This window comes from Carcharodon carcharias, chromosome 2, assembly GCF_017639515.1.
Source record: "Carcharodon carcharias isolate sCarCar2 chromosome 2, sCarCar2.pri, whole genome shotgun sequence".
Classification (NCBI taxonomy): Eukaryota; Metazoa; Chordata; class Chondrichthyes; order Lamniformes; family Lamnidae; genus Carcharodon; species Carcharodon carcharias.
Window position 1 is genome coordinate 172,813,635 of NC_054468.1, and position 18,783 is coordinate 172,832,417.

At 38.4% G+C, this 18,783-nt stretch overlaps 1 protein-coding gene across 5 annotated transcripts in view; it reads left to right on the top strand.

Annotated features, from left to right (window-relative positions):
* The window catches only part of LOC121269538 (ribosomal protein S6 kinase alpha-5-like), an 89,129-nt gene that overhangs the window by 57,279 nt on the left and 13,067 nt on the right, over positions 1-18,783 (top strand). For all 5 annotated transcript variants that reach the window (XM_041174223.1, XM_041174206.1, XM_041174214.1 and 2 more), the window contains 10 exons: positions 1,518-1,633; positions 1,828-1,935; positions 2,116-2,199; positions 5,372-5,475; positions 7,391-7,541; positions 9,357-9,515; positions 11,986-12,117; positions 12,388-12,521; positions 14,478-14,571; positions 15,914-16,084. In XM_041174223.1, the coding sequence (XP_041030157.1) occupies positions 1,518-1,633; positions 1,828-1,935; positions 2,116-2,199; positions 5,372-5,475; positions 7,391-7,541; positions 9,357-9,515; positions 11,986-12,117; positions 12,388-12,521; positions 14,478-14,571; positions 15,914-16,084 (1,253 nt within the window). The remainder of the gene's footprint in view (positions 1-1,517; positions 1,634-1,827; positions 1,936-2,115; positions 2,200-5,371; positions 5,476-7,390; positions 7,542-9,356; positions 9,516-11,985; positions 12,118-12,387; positions 12,522-14,477; positions 14,572-15,913; positions 16,085-18,783) is intronic.

An 18,783-nucleotide genomic window follows, 5' to 3' on the forward strand; every position in this document is an offset into this window, starting at 1 on the left:
GTGCATAGTTCTGGTTGTTAAATTACAAAAAGAATATAATACTGTCAGAAGTGCAGGGAAGATTTTCAACAATAATATCAGAACCAAGAGGTTATACTGTTAAGAAAGGCTGAACAGAGTGGGGGCTCTTTTCTCTGGAAAAGAGAAGGATGAGAGTCAACCTGTTAGGATCATCAGCATACTAGCAAGCAGAAGTTAGGGAATAGGAGAAAAAAACAAGGGGAAAAAAACATTATTGTACAAGCGCAGAAGCTGCCAACATCAATCCAGAAATAGCATTCATAGCAGCAGTCCAAAATGTCATCTATGTTGGAGGGCTGTCAAGGTTATGAAAAGCACTTTATTAGTTATATACTAATCAGTCTCCTCTGGCATTGCACAAGGGGCATTACACAAAGTGATTCAAGACCAAATGTTGTCATCTTCAGGTGAAGTGGGGTTGGAAGATGGGGCTAATTGTACAGGATACTTTTAAAGTAATACAACTGTGCTCCTTTTTATATTTCCACAATAAAAGTGGACATAAGCAGTTTCCAGTATGAATTCCTACGTAAATTTGTTGCACTATAATTAAATTTCTTTGCCAGTTGCAGCACTGCAGTGCCTTCCATTGTTAAAGTGTTCAATTACACTGTAACAAGTTTAAATAACCCCCTACTGTTCACATGTAGCCTTAAACGGTGCAAACAAAAAGATCCCAGATTCAGGTCCTGTTGTTAATACAGGATACAAAACAGTTGGTACAATTGGTCTCTACATCCCTGCAGAAGGAGGAAAAATAATTGATTGATAGAGATGATCCCTGCAGAAATGAATATATTTTGAGGACTGAATTGGGCTTGAGATGCCCATGATAAAATAGGTCAGAAACACTCATCTAAGCTCATGCATAAAAGATGGCCACTTGGACAAGCTAAGGAGGCCTTCCTACATTGGTGTAACAATCTTCCAGCAAGATCTTTGACTAAACAAGCAGGTTTCACAGCATTTATGAGAAATTAGTGCCAGTGATGAGTTGGATGAAATATTATATACTGTACATTAGTTTTACACTATAGTTTAATGTTTTAATATGCATGTTATTATCCAAAGAGGCAAAAAGTAATTTAAAAGCTCCAAGTGATATACATTACAGTAAAGAGAAGTAGTAGATTTTTGTGAATGTTTGCAGGAAATCAGATCTAAGCTACAATCTGAACCTTTTTGATACATGCTGTTGTAGTGTTATTCCACAATATGTGTGTATCTATCTGTGGTACAGGGTATCTGGAATGTTTTCCTTTCAGTTTCTCAACTTCTCTTCACAATTGCAGCCCATTGTGAATTGTAGTGGCTCATATTTTATATGTTCTACAATTGTGAGGCCATGGTGAAAATTTATGTCCATATTAGGAGCATTTATGGCAAGGTCATTATCTTTGCAATGAGTCCTATTGGCTGTTGAGATATTGATGAAGTTATATTGCATCATAAAAAGTCTTACTACGTTACAAATGTTATCTGAATTCTTTCTGCAGACTATGTAAATGGTGGTGAGTTGTTTACACATCTATACCAAAGGGAACACTTCACAGAAGAGGAAGTTCGAATCTATGCAGGAGAGATTGTGCTCGCACTAGAACACCTCCATAAGGTAAGTGTGATAAAGATTCCAGTTTGCACAGAGCAAAACCAAAATGCCAACATAATTATTGTATCCATTGTGCCGTGACATGTTTTCACTGAGAGGATTGTCAAAATCCATAGACATCATTAACTAGTTGATTAGTTTTCCTAAATAATTTTTCCATATAAATTAAACTATCTACTAATACCTTTCATTGATAGCTTGGCATCATATATCGAGATATCAAGCTTGAAAATATTTTATTGGATGGTGATGGTCATGTCGTTTTGACTGACTTTGGACTCAGCAAGGAATTTGTCACTTTTGAGGTAATTCTTTTTTGCTTGTTGATTGATTGAGGATGTTTTATTTTTTACTGATATGATATTGATTATTTATATTTTCTGATTGTTAAAGCCATAGGTGATTGTAAGCTTTTAAACCTTAGTAAATTTATGTATAAATTTTATTGGTTTATGCAGTAATTTTCCATGCTTCCTTTTGTTTAGAATGAAAGAACATATTCATTTTGTGGTACCATTGAATATATGGCACCAGAGATTATTCAAGGAGGAAGTAGTGGACATGATAAGGTAAGTAAATAGTAACATCATTGTTTAGTACAAAAGGAAATTTTAAAATACTATATTTTCACATCTCGTTGCGGTCTTCTCTACATTGGAGAGACCAAACATAAACTGGGTGACCGCTTTGCAGAACACCAGCGGTCTGTCCGCAAGAAAGACCCAAACCTCTCTGTCGCTTGCCATTTTAACACTCCACCCTGCTCTCTTGCCCACATGTCTGTCCTTGGCTTGCTGCATTGTTCCAGTGAAGCCCAACGCAAACTGGAGGAACAGCACCTCATCTTCCGACTAGGCACTTTACAGCCTTCCGGACTGAATATTGAATTTAACAACTTTAGATCTTGAACTCCCTCCTCCATCCCCATCCCCTTTCTATTTCTTCCCCCTTCCTTTTGTTTCTTCCAATAATTTATATAGATTTTCCTTTTCCCACCTATTTCCATTATTTTTAAATCTATATCTTTTATGCCCTGCTAGTCTTTCCACCCCACCCCACTGGAGCTGTACCTTGAGTGTCCTGCCATCCATTCTTAATTAGCACATTCGTTTAGATAATATCACCACCTTCAACACCTCTTTGTTCTTCTGTCTGTGACATCTTTTGATTATCTGCCTCTATCACTGGTTGCTTGTCCCTACAACCACCACCCCCCCCCCACCTTAAACCAGCTTATATTTCACCCCCCTCCTAATATTCACTCAGTTCTGTTGAAGGGTCATGAGGACTCGAAACATCAACTCTTTTCTTCTCTGCCAATGCTGCCAGACCTGCTGAGTTTTTCCAGGTAATTCTGTTTTTGTATAGGACGCATTACAAAATGACCCATTCTAGCAAATTCTGGGCCATTGTCACAAATAACCCATGTTTTGCATTTTAAAATTGACAACATACCAGCAATTAGTACAATGAGGGATAACTCTTCTGACATGCTTAAGAATTGGAACTATAGAGTGTAAAGGGCATGTTATACCCAGCCTTTAAGTATCAAAAAGCTGTGTATGTCATTTTAGTAAACAAATGAATCTTCAGTAATTTTAGCTGGGTTCTGTTTCTGATTTTTTTAAAAAAGTGGTTTGTTCTATTTATTCGAGATGATGGCCTGTAATTTTTGCATGTATACTATCACATTTATAATAGTACGAAATAAAATTTTATTTTGGTTAGTTCCTAAGCAGGGATTTACTTGAGCAGGATAATTCATTTCATGAGCAGAACTCCACATTTTTATTTAGGATGTATCAATATGTTGCATCAGTTCATGAATATGTTTCTCAGAATTGAAGAAACATTGGTGTTGTATCTGTTCCTCATGCATATCTTTTTGAAGTTTAAATTGTTCCATGTGTGTTAGTGATCAGTTCACTTGTAGTTATGTGTGTTAATTTGTGTGTTAGTGATCAATTCAGTTATAGTTATGTGTTTTAATTTGATTTATTTCAGTGTGATTTATTGCAGTTAAATATGGGCAAGATATCAAGTAGCTATCAAATGGAAGATTAAAATAGGAGCAAGTGTGAAAGAGTGCTGAAGATATGAGTGAATTATGTAGATCTTTTGTGGGAGTGTGATTGGTGTGTTTTGTGATCTCAGCAGAGTTGTGTTTGTATGTTTTTCTGAACACCAATGTAGTATTGTTATTGGTCAGTGTAACACAGGCTCCAAACATGATACTTCCCTACTTCCTCTCTTCTTTCCCCTACCAATACCACCTCCCACCCTGTGGCCTTGCCCTAGAGTAAATCATCAGTCTGGCTTTTGCCAGCATCTGACTTAACCTCAGCTGAACTTGGTTATATTTTCAGATAAAAGCAAAACACTGCAGATGCTGGAAATCTGAAATAAAAACAAAAAATGTTTGAAAAGTTCAGTAGGTCTGGCAGCATCTGTGGAGAGAGAAACAGAGTTAACGTTTCAAGTCCATGTGAAGAAGAGTCATACGGACTTAAAACGTTAACTCTGTTTCTCTGTCCACAGATGCTGCCTGACCTGCTGAATTTTTCCAGCATTTTTTCTTCTGTAGTTATATTTTCATTTAACTGACCTGAGTGCGAGCCAAGCAGAATTACTAATTGGGATTCAATGATCACTTCAAATGGAGAAAGGAAGTTGCATGCTACTGCGTGTCTTAAGGACTGGTAGCAGTACTAATTTCTGCCATTTTTCACATGCTAGCCTCTCCCAGAAACAACAGCCATGTCCTCTATGCCTAAATGCAGCTCTGTAAGACTGATTTTTTTTAAACTTGGCTTATTGGAGTCGAGTTACTGGCTGCCTCTTTTTGTCTTTCCATCTGAAGGCACAAACCCTCAACTTCTAATGCCTAATTTTCTTGTCTGGTCTTTGAGGCAGTTGTCTGCTCAGTGGAATTCCTGGAGAATACCTTGGAAGGTTTTAATGATAGCATCACTTGTATGTCATTTATATATTAAAATGCTCAGCCCACACCTAGGATTGTTGGTGGAAATGCATGTCATGCGCAAAGTTTTGTGTATCCATGTGTCCTCTTTCTCTCCCTCATATCCTGCAAAATGGTGTTTTATAAGCTTTAAGCAGAAAAAAGCCCCATTTTACTTAACACCCCTAGATTATCACATTAAGTTTTGAGAAGTAATGGTTCATTTTAGGCATGTGACTGTAACCCATGTTCATAAAATGAATATATACCAGCATTAACATAGCTATCTATTAATTTTAGAAATCTTTATTTACTGTTGTTGTTGTAGAAGAAGGAACTTGTTTTTATATTAGTGCCTTTCACAACCTCAGGACAACCCAAAGCACTTTGCAGCGATTGAGTATTCACTGTTTTAATCGAAGAGACGTGGCAGCCAGCTTGCACACAGTAAGCTCCACATACAGCAATGCAACAATGACCGGGCTTTTTTTGGGTGATGTTGGTTAAGGGATAAATATTGACTAGGACAGCAGGCGGAGCTCCCTGCCGTTCCAGGAAGGGATATTTTACGTCCACCTGAGAGGGAGAAAGGAGTCTTGATTTAACATCTCATCTGAAAGACAGCACCTCCATCAATACTGCTCTCTTTTAATACTGCACTGGAGCGTCCGCTTTATTTATATGTTGAAATCTGTAGTGGGACTTGCAACCACAATATTTTGACTCAGGTGTGAATGCTACCTGGACCAGAACTGATGTATTATGTAATTGCTTCCCAACAGGCAGTTGATTGGTGGAGTCTTGGGGTTCTTGTGTATGAGCTATTGACGGGAGCTTCGCCTTTCACCGTGGATGGTGCAAAAAATTCTCAAGCAGAAATCTCAAGGTGACATTGATAACATTTTTCTTATTCTACAGAAATTGCAATGTTGAGCACAATGGGAACGAAGCAAAAAAGTGGCTTAAACGTATAATTTATTGAATAAAACTTTTTTTTTCCACATTTAATCCCTTTGTCAAACATTACGGCCTGATTTTTCAACATTTGTTTTATTCAGTTAAGAAAGAATGGCAATCTAAGTTGAATAATTTTGTATGGCCAGTTAGTGCTACAGTGACAAATGCCCTTTCTGAGTCAAGACAAATACCAGCACCAGCACCACTGAGAAAACAATATTTCATAAGAGTCCAAAATCAGGCATTATTAAGTTTGAGTGATTATTGAGGTTGTAATTCATACTTTAACCTGTGTTTGAATCTACAGCTTTAATGGTCAAACTATATTATGCCTCTAGAAAAGCAAAGGATTTGCATTTGTTATTTCAGGGGAACTTTAAAAATATGCCACTGAAATCTTTATAAAAAACATTCTGATATGATCTCTGAAATAGACTTTCTATATTTCTTAAGGTCAGGCTATTTCAGCTACCAATGCTTTTGAAATTCTTGCGGAGCTAATTATCTCTCGTGTAGGATTAACCAATTCAGGCAACCAACTATTCCCTGTCGACAACCACAATGAAGCCTAATGACCCAGAAACAGTGTTAGTTCCGTTTACACTCTGTACCAACAGCTCTTCCTGTAAAATGTGAGGTTTCAGGAGGAGAGGGTTGCAGCAAGTTGGTTTTTTCACAGAGGATGTGAGATTGCAACAGGATATACTTATTTCCACAGGGCATGAGGTTGCAGCAGCGATAACACCACAGTCTTCCCTGCTGTAACTTTTAATCTGTTAACAGGTACAATTTACCACAAGCCACTTCGCAACAGTGCACCTATCAACAGACTATGCAGGATTACACAGATCTGGATAAGAAGCCAGTGATTCAGATCAAGCGTGCATATTGAAAATATTTTACAATTTAAATCCAAGCAACTTTTACAAAGAAACCATTGAGCCTTTAGCAATGTTCATAAATTGCGCAAGTTTCTAGTAATAGCTTCGGATCTCTATATGCAACTGCATACAAACCTGTACCATTCAAAATTAATTTCTGGTAATAGATTTTTTAAAATTTAAACTCAAGTTCTCCAGTTATCAGATAGTATTACTGGAATTTGGCCACGGGTATTGCATCTATAGTATTTTGCATTAGGTTGATGTTTGAATTGCAACACTAAATGTTCACAAACATTTTCCAGGCTGCTGTAAATAAATGAACTCAGATGTATTTTACCAACTGCTGAAAATTCTTTTATAAGTTTTCACAAAAATGAGTGAGGATCAGAAAAAATGTTCAGATTAATTTAAGTTTTAATGAGATTTGCTTTTATTTTTCTAGATTGAATAGATTTTTTAATTAGATTTTTTTAAAAGCCCATGTTGTGCACAGATTAGGGGAACATAAGTTCTAATGATTTCCACACTACTGAGTTCCAAATTTCAGTAATGCCCCTATCAGGAAGTGACATATGAAGGCTGTGCACCTTCCCACAGTGAAGGTGATAGAGGAGGAAAAGTCACATGAAATTACAGTATACAGACATTTACCAGCGCAGCTTTGTTTCACCCACCATAGCAGCTGCATGCCTAACTTTCTTTCAGGCTCAAGTTGGAAAGGAATTTTTACTTCCATGAACTGAAAAACTGCTACTGTGAAATGCAAGGCTATGCATTGCTTTAAAAAAATTTGGAGGAAGTTTATCCTTAAAATATTGGATTGTTTTTCTCTATGTAAATTATATTAGCTTAAACTGATTACATTTCTATTCTAAATATCGAATTTATATAATTCTCGTTTGTAGTGGAAATGTGTCTGTCAAATACAAGTCTTGAAATAATAATTGTATTCTTTCTTAGGCGAATCTTAAAAAATGACCCTCCATTTTCTGTTGAGATTCAGCCGACTACTAAGAACTTAATACAGAAACTGCTGATGAAAGATCCTAAACAAAGGCTTGGTTCAGGGCCAACTGGAGCTGGAGAGATAAAATCTCATGCCTTTTTCCAGGTGCTGTATCACTAGAAATTACTCCAGTCATAAACAGAAGCTTTACCTCTTAATAGCTAGACAAGGAAAATAGACATCTAACAATTATTAGGTCTCAATAATACTTTTTGACAGAATTGAATAAAGCATCCTCTTCTATGAAAATGACTCTAAATTATGGGATTTAAGTTTACACTGAGGCAAGGCTGACACTAAACTAGAAGATCTAACTCCAAGAGGCCATTCTGCCATCACTTGCTTAATGTAAACCCTCTTGAGTAAAAGTTTCCTTTGGAGATTAAGACAAATATCTATTTCATTGTTTTGTAGGAAATAGTGAATCCGAATATTTGAAAAAATGTAACTGAATTTGAACTTGAATTATTTCTTTTTGCTCTGCAAACATTTTTTTTTAAACAGTTTGTGATGTCTTACTTTTGGCTGTGCCAAAATGCTGCTGCAGTTTTCCGTGTTCTTGTATGAACATAGTGTACGTGCAGTAGTTTGTGAAATATTATTTATTGACTCTTATGTTCTGATAACTGCTTTCCAAGATAACAATTTTAGTTAATACCTAGGGTCATTAGAATTAATTGAATTACTTCTGAACAAAATATATATGTAAAGTGGAATCTCTTTATCAGCATATCTGTTATATCTCAACATTTCTGATAAACAAAACTTTGAGCAAGATGTTACCTCCATGAAAATCTTGTTTTTTTTTTCAATTTGTATTGTATGTATCTTTATTTCCATGGTTAAAGTATTGCTGCACTATAAACCAAAATTTGCATGTTGTATTAGCCACATTTATTTGCATTATGAAATGGAGATCCCTGTCTGTTGTTGGTGTTTCCATGGTGCTGAAGTTACAATCTATTTGAGTAAATAATGAATAAGCAGTAGCCAAGGAGGCTAGTTAATTGCACACAATGATTAAAGCACACTTGCACACTCTGCTTTCTATCTTGGCATTTCACCAACAAATGCACAAAAAGTTAAATGCACATGCATACATCATGAGTATGAGTATTCAGATCAGATGCTCAACAGTAGTGTCTGTTACTCATTTTTAATTACTAATCATAGATGAAATTACCCATACCTGTTTTTTTTAATTAATTGGCCACAGATTGTTAGTGGCTAACATATTGGAGAACACTGGGTATGAACAATGTATTCTTTGAGGATTGTGGAATATAAATCAAAATCAGTGTTCCTGGAATGGAGCCATCGTCAATGGGAGCTCAATTTTCAGATAGATCCATTAACATTATTGGTCCAGCAAATTCTGTGCCAGAAACTCAGCAATGCTGAAAGGCAATGATAACTCGCAAGTTTCTCATGTTTTTATGTGGTATGTGTTGCTCATCAAATAAATTTTGTAATTAGCCATGTACAATTAAACTGTTGTGTCTATTTATTTTCGAGATTGTTTGTGGGCGGAAAAACAATTTGGAAACAGAAGCACTAATCTAAATTGTAACTTCACATCTGTCTCCCATATTGGCAATAGTCATTGATCCATTAAGCAGCACAAAAACATCGAAATATGTAATGTTACATTGCTACCCCTCACAGTTCCTATCAAAGAGGTTAGTTGTTGTATGTGAGGTAATGGAGAAAGTACCACAATCACTTGGGAGAATGAAGCTAATGCCACCTTACAGTTTGTAAGTGAGCACTGTAACAATGTGTTTATGAATATTAGTTGCTAAAAGCCAGTTTTTCATATTTCATGTTAAACACCTTGTACTTTTAACTTGGCCCCAAATATTATTTGGAATGGTTACTTATAGGCTTTCTTTAAATATATGTTTTCAAATGTATCTTCAGGGCCTAAACTGGAGAGATTTATCAACCAAGGCAATTAAACCTCCAATCAAACCAGTCATCCGAAATGAACTAGATGTCAGCAACTTTGCAGAGGAGTTTACAAGAATGGATCCGGCCTATTCTCCTGCTGCTCTTCCTCAACATACAGATCTATTTAAGGTAGGCCAAAATATTCTGCATTTGTTTCAATAACCATTGCAGTACTTGCAGACGTTAAATAAAATCGAGTTTTTGATAAACCAGTAAATAGGTAATGGAATTGTAGAAAAGATTTAGGATAGAATTCATGATTGTTTACTTAGTAATCAACCAGAAAATTCACTATTGCCAATCTATATAATTATTTGCTCTGCAGTTAGACTAAAAAACAATGGTACAAAAGCAAAACACTGCAGTTGCTGGAAATCTGAAATAAAAAACAAAATGCTGCAAGTACTCAAAAGGTCTGACAGCAACTGTGGAGAGAGAAACAGAGTTGACATTTCAGGTCTGACTTCTCATCAGAGCTGAAAAATAATAACAGTGTGATTCATGGCAAATGCATGATTGAGAGGCCAAAGGGACCATTAAGGTTATGGAATCTAACCCTAATAATCTGGAAATTGTTTTGAAAGAACTTTTTTTCCTGAATCTCTAATTTTGGCAACTTTGTCACCCAGAGTGCTGTTGGTGTTACTTTCAGGGCCCCCACCTATTTATGCATATAAGGAATGGGAAAGTATTGTAATGCCTATCCAATGTGCATTCCCCTATTCCTGATTATTTTGGACAACCTGGAGGAAGAATGGAGGGTGCAGGTGTGTCACTTGAGGGACCATGGCTGGAGACAAACCAGTGTGCGCAGACTGCATTTCAGCAAGGAAGCAATTTGCCACTTTTGAGAGATGAGGAGGACAATGAATGGACCTAAAGCTTGGTTCACCTCCTACAGGGCTAAGGCATTGGTTCCTTCCAGTCAGGCATGAATGATCTCTAACATCAGCCAAGGAATTGTGGGGATCACAGGTTCAACAGGTGACAAATACTTTTATTTGCAGGGCGTCTAACTCTGGTTATCTGGAAATTGCGATCCCACTATTATTTTGAGAAAGTGTATAAGAAGCTGTCAAATTTTCTGTTGAAAATCTAAACTATTACCAGTGGCATGGTGGCACTTAAAATACAGGAGCATGTTGTTGTGGGGCACAGGTTTATTTTCCTCCACACTGCTTTGCTAAGGGGAAAGAAAATTATGTATAATCATCTCAGAGCTACTCAAGTGTTTCCTTAGCAACTGGTCTTGAGCAATATGGTCAAGTTCACATATTGCTAAATTACCTATTGTTATAATCCACGTAATGTTTTATAAGCAGCTGGTCCTGATTCTAATTAATATGCTTTGTTTACACATTTTAGTTTGCTTAGCATTATAGCAGTATGATGCTATAAATTCATCTAATATTATGTAAATTTGCTGTCCTGGTTAATAAAAGATTAAATAACATTATTGCACATTTCAATCAACAATAAGGACATATGTGGTGGAGATTGGAAGAGATGTATTGGAAACAGAGGACCTCCCCCTTTACAATCAGTATCTTGTAGCAAGTGGATCAAAAATTGTTTCACTTAGCACCCAAACACTACAATATCTAGCTAACTAACTGTCAGTCCATGGAGCAGAATTTCACTGGAACAACAACTGAAGAAATATTCAAAGCACTTCTTAAGACAAGGCCTACAAACCCAGCATAAGTTGTCCTTTTTTTTAGTGTCTCCTTCTGCAGGTCCATTGGACAAAGGTACCAATCCTGGTTTGTTCTGATTGCTTGAAGATTATTGGGTAAAAGTACCTTGGTGCTTAGCTCTCAGTCAATGTATAGGAGCAACTTCAACTGATCCCTGTTGATGTTTCTCAGTTTTGCTAGTTTGTGACTCTTCAATCATCTGAATTTCCATTGACACTCTGAGCTGACCCAAGCCACAATTAAGTAGTGAAATTAGTGAGGATAGTGAGAATTTTGTAGGTGGTGATGTTGATCCTAATCTTTTGACCCCAGTAGCCTGTTTCAAGATGCACGCTCTCTTATTTAATATTATATGCAAACTCATCTAGTGACTTGTTTAATTCAAAAATGTCAGCTAATCTGGCAAAAATTGAAGAAGCAAATGTTTGTGATTCAATTTTGAGGATAAAACAATCTAAAATAACTGATTTTGTTAAATGATCCTATTACAGCTAAATTAAAGAAAAATATTGCTTCTTTAATAGTTCTGTATCCTTGAAATTATAAATGCTTTCAGAAGGGTTTGGAAGTGTTTGCAACCGTTAATAAGAAATGTTCTCCTATTATATAGTCTGTATAATGTTATAAGTTTGTTTCATCTGACAATAATAACATTAGGCAGACTCAGTTGTATTAGAGACACAGGATTAAGTTGCAACACTCTCCAGTTTTGTCTGTTGTGATCAGAGCCTTGGGAGAAAAAAATTCGGAATTTATATTTTGAGAGGGGGCTAGAAAATAGTACATTAACTGTAAGTTAAGGACTTAAAAATGGTTATGAATTAAGCTTTATGGGCGAATTAACTAATAAACAATCCCATATGTTAACATATTGATGTTGTTGCTTTTCCTCTTGCCCACAGGGTTACTCATTTGTTGCACCTTCTATTCTGTTTAATCGGAATGCTGTAATGAATCAGGCATGCAACTATGATCTGCAGGTGGCCATGGAACGACCAGACAACTGTACAGTTGCACGAAGTGCAATGACAAAGGTTGGAGTGCTTACAATGTCTCTAGGATATTCCATTTTATTTAGCAGTACCACAGATTTCTTTGGTAATCACTACAGATTTATATATTTAATCAAATGAGTTAAAAGGTATAAAATAATTACTAAATATTGAAAATTATATTTATATCAGTAGTAATTGCTTTTAAGTTTGGTTACTAACCATGCCTAACTGAGCTAAGTAGTTCATAGTTTCCTTCTGAAGCTATTTTGTCACATGGACAAACTTGAATTTTAATTTGTGTACCTCTAGGATTCCCTCTTTTACCAGAACTATGAATTGAACATGAAAGAGAAGCCACTTGGTGAAGGAAGTTTTTCTGTTTGTAGGAAGTGTCGACATAACAGGACGGGGCAGGAATACTGTGTCAAGATCGTCAGTAGACGGTAATAACTGATAGGTTCATCAAACTGAAGAGATAATCTCATCAGGAAGTTAATAAAGATTGATTTGAAATTGATTCATTTTTTAAAATTATTTTATCACTTTGTTTTAACATTACTTTCATTTTCAAAACAACTGATGTAAATGGACAGGCCAAACTCCTCTAATGATTCATTGTCTATGTACTCTAGGGCCAACATTCCCCCCCCAGCGTGGGGTGGAGTGGGGGGGTTGGGGGGGAGCGCAGAGCGGGTGTGGACAGGTGGGCAGGCCTCCAATCTTGTACCCCTGGGCGCACAGCCATTTTAAGTGAGTGGGCCAATTGAGGCCTGTGCAGCATGACATGTGTTCCCTGAGTGGGCAGTGGGGGATTCCCTCAGCCTGGAGTGCCGCAAAAGAGCACACAGATTTCCCTGAAGCATAGTGCTGCCTCAGGGAGATCATCTCCAGTGTAAAACTTGAAATAAAGAGATTTGAAGATTTCTCTATCATGTCCCTTTATGTGACACTGTCACATGAGTTGGGACATGTCCATAACTTTTATTGAAACCTTTTGTAAAAATTTAAAGACCCTCATGAACCTGCATCCCGGCCGTGGATGAGGTTTCATGCTTTTTCTGAGGCCCACCTAGCCTCCCGGCCTGCCCGAAAACCTTAAGGCTGGACAGGCAGGTCCATCAATCACATTAATTGTTTTTTTAATGGCCTTAATAGGCTGTTGTCAGTTTGGCAGGTGCGCAGCCGAATAGGCTGCGCACCCACCAAACTGACAATCTAAATGATGCGGGGTGACATGGGGACGCACGCCCGACGTATCCCTGTGTCATCTTACGCCACCGCTCACCGACTGGAAAAACCTGCCCAGGGAATATCTGAGGACAATCCCAGATTTAATCTGAGCTCTTCACAGAATTACCCACTCTTATCCTGGCTGGCTATGAAAGTTCAATCTATCAAATGGTCTCAGAGGACTGGGTTAGTGAGGAGAAATCAGATAGGAATCTTGCTCTTGTCCACTATCTACTGACACTCCTGCTGAAAGTATGCATGTGTCGTGGATATCAAGGGTAGAATTTTCTGCCCACTGGGCAGGCAGACCCGACCCAATCTCCGGCAGGCGGGGAGCTGATCCCCATCAGAGAAGCGGGCCCCACTGTCATTTTAATTAAGGCCCGCCCAGCGTGACGTCCAGAGGAAAGCGCTATGCGCTTCCTGTGCGGGCAGGGGAGGGGGCATTCCCCAAAAGCGAGAGTGTGCTCTTTTGTGTATGGGCACGAAAGAACACACATCTCCCTGAGGGTAGGTGCTGCCTCAGAGAGATCGCTGAAAGTTGTTCAAACTAAAAATAGAGAAAAAAAATCCTTAACATGTCCCCCTCATGTGACAATGTCACACGAGATGGGACATGTTAATAAATTTCACTAAAAGTTTATTAAAATTTTTTAAACCCTACGTGAAACCTCATCCCACTGGTGGATGAGGTTTCATTTTTTTTCAGAAGCCCGCCAGGGCTCCTGGCCTGGCCACCAACCTTAAGGTTGGACAGGCAGGTCCTTTAATTGTTTTAATTATCCTGTCAATGGCCTCAATTGGCCATTGACAGTTTGGCGGGCGCACAGTTGATTTCGCTGTGCCCCCCTCTTCCTGAAGATTTAAATGGGGCAGGATGATGTCGGGGGGAACCCCCAATGTCATCCCGCGTCATTTTGCACGTCGGCGAGTGGACCCCGTCCCTGCTCGCCGATGGCAAAATTCAGCCTGAAGTAAGGACAAACTTGGGCTCCAGCTTGGCTGTTAATGGGGTCTGATATTCAATGTTGAGGTTAATAAATAATTAATTGTAACTTGAACAAGGTCATAGAGAATGCTTTTCTGTTTCTGAACAGTAATCTCTCTTGTGATGTCTTTCATGCAGTTGTAGAGTATGAATTCCCCTAATATTTTATGTCCCTTTTTAGAATGGAAACCTGTACACAAAGGGAGATTGCAGCACTGAAGATCTTGGGGGCCCATCCTAACATTGTGAAACTCTGTGAAGTTTACCACGATCAGGTACAATAAAAATACAATGGATCCAAATAAATCTAAAACCTCAACAGTTTGAAGAGTGACAATTAACTAACTTGTTAACCATTAATCTGATTTAAATATTTTTAAATGCATGTCTTTTTGGGTTTGGTATTTGTTCTCTCTAACAATTTCTCTCTCAAAACAGTATTTCCTTTCAAATCCCTAGAAATAGCTGGCTTTGATATTATCAAAGATAACCACTGCACATCCTCACTGCTCTGTTTACAAATAAGAATGTTTTGATCAGTTTTAAAGATGCATTTGTCATTAAAAAATCTTGTTTAAACTGCCTTATTTGAGGTTGGGAATTTGAAACCATTTGTATGGGAAGTATTTGCTTCACAAGCCAAATTCCTAAAGCTGTGCATTTTAAAATTAGGTAAAGGGTCACAGAATTGTAAGTTGTTAATTGGTACGGCAGGTGCCGTGTGAATTTGGTCAGCTGTTACATCAGTACTTATTTGTGATTATTACATATTTCACTATGTACAATTAATAACATTTACTTCAATATTTAAAATTTCCCCCTATGAAATAGTTCAGGTTCTTATTAACTTCATGTGTTTGTATATTCTATGTTTAAAACCAGTAAACATTAAACACCAAAACTTTAAGCAGGATTTTCTCTGTGGGCTTCAGGACTCCGCCTCAGGGTCAAATTGGAGTCAGAAGCCCACAGTGTATGGTGAACAGTCACCTGGCAGTGATTTTCTCTGAATTGACCAATTGATGGCTGGAGGTTGAGCTCGCCATCTAATTAAGAACAGCAAGCTGGGTCTCAAAGCTGGAGGGCCAATAGGAGGTCCTCCAGCACTGAAGAAGCAGAAGCTTGCTTTTCCAGGTTAATGAGAGAGAGGACACCCCAAGATGGAGGTAGCGTCTCACCAGTTTTGTTAACTTTAAGATAAAAACTACCTTTAACAGCCAGGCCACCATTGTGGAGGGGGCACCCCTTCATGAGGTGGAGCCTGGCAGGCGGGGAGAGCCTCTAAGCCTGCCTGCAATGTCTCCCAATCTGTTGCCAGGAGGTGGTCATACTGTTCCTCAACACTTTTGAGGACCTGAGGGATGACTGGAAGAAGGTCTTTAACAAGCTGTATTGGCTATCTGCCATTTGAAGGTGGATGACCCTGTTATGCTGCCCCTCACCCCAGAAAATGACCCGAGAGTGAGATGGCGCTGGGAAACTAGCACACTGGCCACTGGTGTAAATTTACACTCCTGTCTCCACGCTTGCCTAAAACTTCAGCCCTTTGTATCTGATATGTGTGATGTAATTGTTGACTTCTGCTTCCACAATGATTCAGTTTTGTTCTTCCCCCAGTTGCATACGTACATGGTTATGGAGTTGTTGAAAGGAGGTGAACTGCTCGAACACATTAGAAAAAGGAAGCATTTTAGTGAATCTGAAACCAGCAGGATTATGGGCATGCTTGTGTCTGCAGTTCGTTATATGCATGATTGTGGAATTGTGCACCGAGATTTAAAACCAGAGGTATAATCATGAACACAATGTTTCAAATAGTCATGTTATCTGGTTGTAATTTTGGAAACCAGTACCAACTCGATGGAGAACTCTTACCATCAAATAAATGTTAATTTACTCGTGACGAAGGTAAAAGGTAAGGTGTAGGTAAAACATTCAGTATAAAGTTTATTTTTCACAGCATGAGCAGTCTCTGGAACACCCCAAATAGCACTCCCTTTTTAGTTGAGCACAGATCATAAAAGCTTACAGGACAGAAGATAGGAGGATGAAGAAGGCCACATGGTCCTTGGAAAATTAGAGTCCAAATGGGAATCAAAGATCTAGGGATACTGCTTCATAAATCATTAAAAGTAGCAACACAAGTTAGCAAGGCTATTAAAAATGCAAACAAAGCATTGGGGTTTATTTCTGGATTGATAGAATAAAAAAAGCAGAAAAGTTATGTTAAATTTACATTGAGCCTTGTTTAGATCACACTTTGAGTACTGTGAACAGTTCTGGTCTCCATTTAACAAAAAAGATAGAGGTACTGGAGAAGGTGCAGAAAAAGATTTGCAAGGATGATACCAGAACTGATAGGTTGTACCTATTTTTCTAAATGGATCGAAAACCAGATTGTAAACTGTTTTGCAAAAGAAGCAAATATGAGGTGAGAAAAATCTTCTTCATACATCGAGTAGTTAGGGTTTTGAAGTGTGGTGGAGGCAGGTTCAGTTGAGGCATTCAAGAGGGCATTGTTTCTATTTAAATAATCATCCAATGTGCAGGCTTACAGGGAAAAGGCAGGAGGTTGGCACTAAGTTAAAATGCTCAGAAAGCAGGTGCAGACATGATGGGCCGAATGGCCTCCTTCTACACTGTAACAATTCTGTGATTCTGTGAAAGACTTAATTGGTTGCAGCTCTTTTTCTCTCAAAGAGAAAGCTGACGAGTGACATAGTTGCCTTTAAAATTATGAAGGGGTTCATAAGGTAAATGTAGAGAAAGTGTTTCTGCTTGTAGAAGTATTCAAAACTAAGATCATAAGTATAAGGTAGTCACTATTAAATCCAGTGAGGAATTCAGGAGAAACTTCTTTACCCAAACATTGGTTAGACTGTGGAATGCTACCACTTGGAATGGTTGAGCCGAATAGCACAGATACATTTTAAAGGGAATCTAAATAAGTACACGAAGGTGAAGGATTGAAAGGTGATGCTGATAGGGGTTAGATGAAGTAAGAAGGAGGTTCATGTGGAGCATTAACACCAGTTGGGCCAAATGTTTCTTTGCTTTAATTCTACAACAACAACTTAATTTGCACTTCTAACATAATAAAATGTTCCAAAGCATTTCACAAGAGCATTACAAAACAAAACATGACCCAGAGCCACATCTGATATAAGGGCAGATGACCAAAAGCTTGGTCAAATAGGTTGATTTTAAGGAGCACATTAAAGGAGAAAAGCGTGATAGAGAGACATAGAGACATAGAGAGGGAATTCCAGAACATAAGGCCTAGACAATGAAAGATGGAGTGATTAAAATAGGGGAGGCTCAGAGGCTAGAATTAGATGAGCACACATTTTTTGGAGGGTTGTGTGGCTGGAAAAGAGAAAAGCGATAAGGGGGCGCGAGGCAATTGAAGGGATTCGAACACGAGGACAAGAATTTTAAAATTAAGACGTTGCTTAACTGAAAACCAATGTAGGTCAGAGAACAGTGTGATAGGTGAAGAGGACTTGGTGCAAGTTAAGATACGGCAGCAGAATTTTGGATGGCCTCAAGTTTACAGTTGGTAGAATATGGGAAACCAGCCAGGAGCGCATTGTAGTAGTCGGGCCTAGAGGTAACAAAGGCATGGATGAGGGTTTCAGGAGCAGATGAAATGAGATGGGGCAAAGTCGGGTGGTGTTATGGAGGTGAGAATAGTGATTGTGAATATGTAGTTGGAAGCTCATCCTGGGGTCAAATATGACACCAGGATTGCCAACAGACTGTTGCCAGGGAGAGGGATGAGATCGGTAGTGGGGAACGAATCTTGAAGTGGTCACTGAAAACAATGGCTTCAGTCTTCCCAATACTTAAATGGAGGAAATTTCTGCTCACCCAGTACCAGATGTTGGATGAGCTGTTTGATAATTTAGCAATAGTGGAAGAATCAAGAGATGATAGTGAGGTAGAGCTGGGAGTCATCAGCACATGTGTGAAAACTAATGCTGTGCTTTTGGATAATGTCATTTGGGGGCAGCATGTAGATAAGAAATAGAAGGGACCGAGGAAAGATCTGTGGGAGACTCTGGAAGTGATGGTTCGAGGAAAGGAGCAAAGCCATTGCAAGTGGTTCTTTGGATAGGATTAGAGAGGTAAGAATGGAACCAGATGTGAGCATCCCAACTGGATGACAGTGGAGATTATTGAAGGAGGATGGTGTGGTCAAACATGTCAAAGACCAGATAGGTCAAGAAGGGAAAGTTTACCTTTGTCACAGATACTTTTGGATGTCATTGTGACTTTAAGAGCTTTTTGGTATTGTTGCAGGGAATGAAACCTGATTGGAGTGACTCAAACATGGAAAAATAGATGGGCACAGATTTGGGAGGCAACTCCACGTTCAAGGGCTTTGGAGAGGAAAGGGATATTGGAGATGGGACAGTAGCTTCATGGATGGTGGTGTCTTTTTTTAGGGAGGAGGTAATGATGGCAGATTTAGAGGAGAGAGGGAC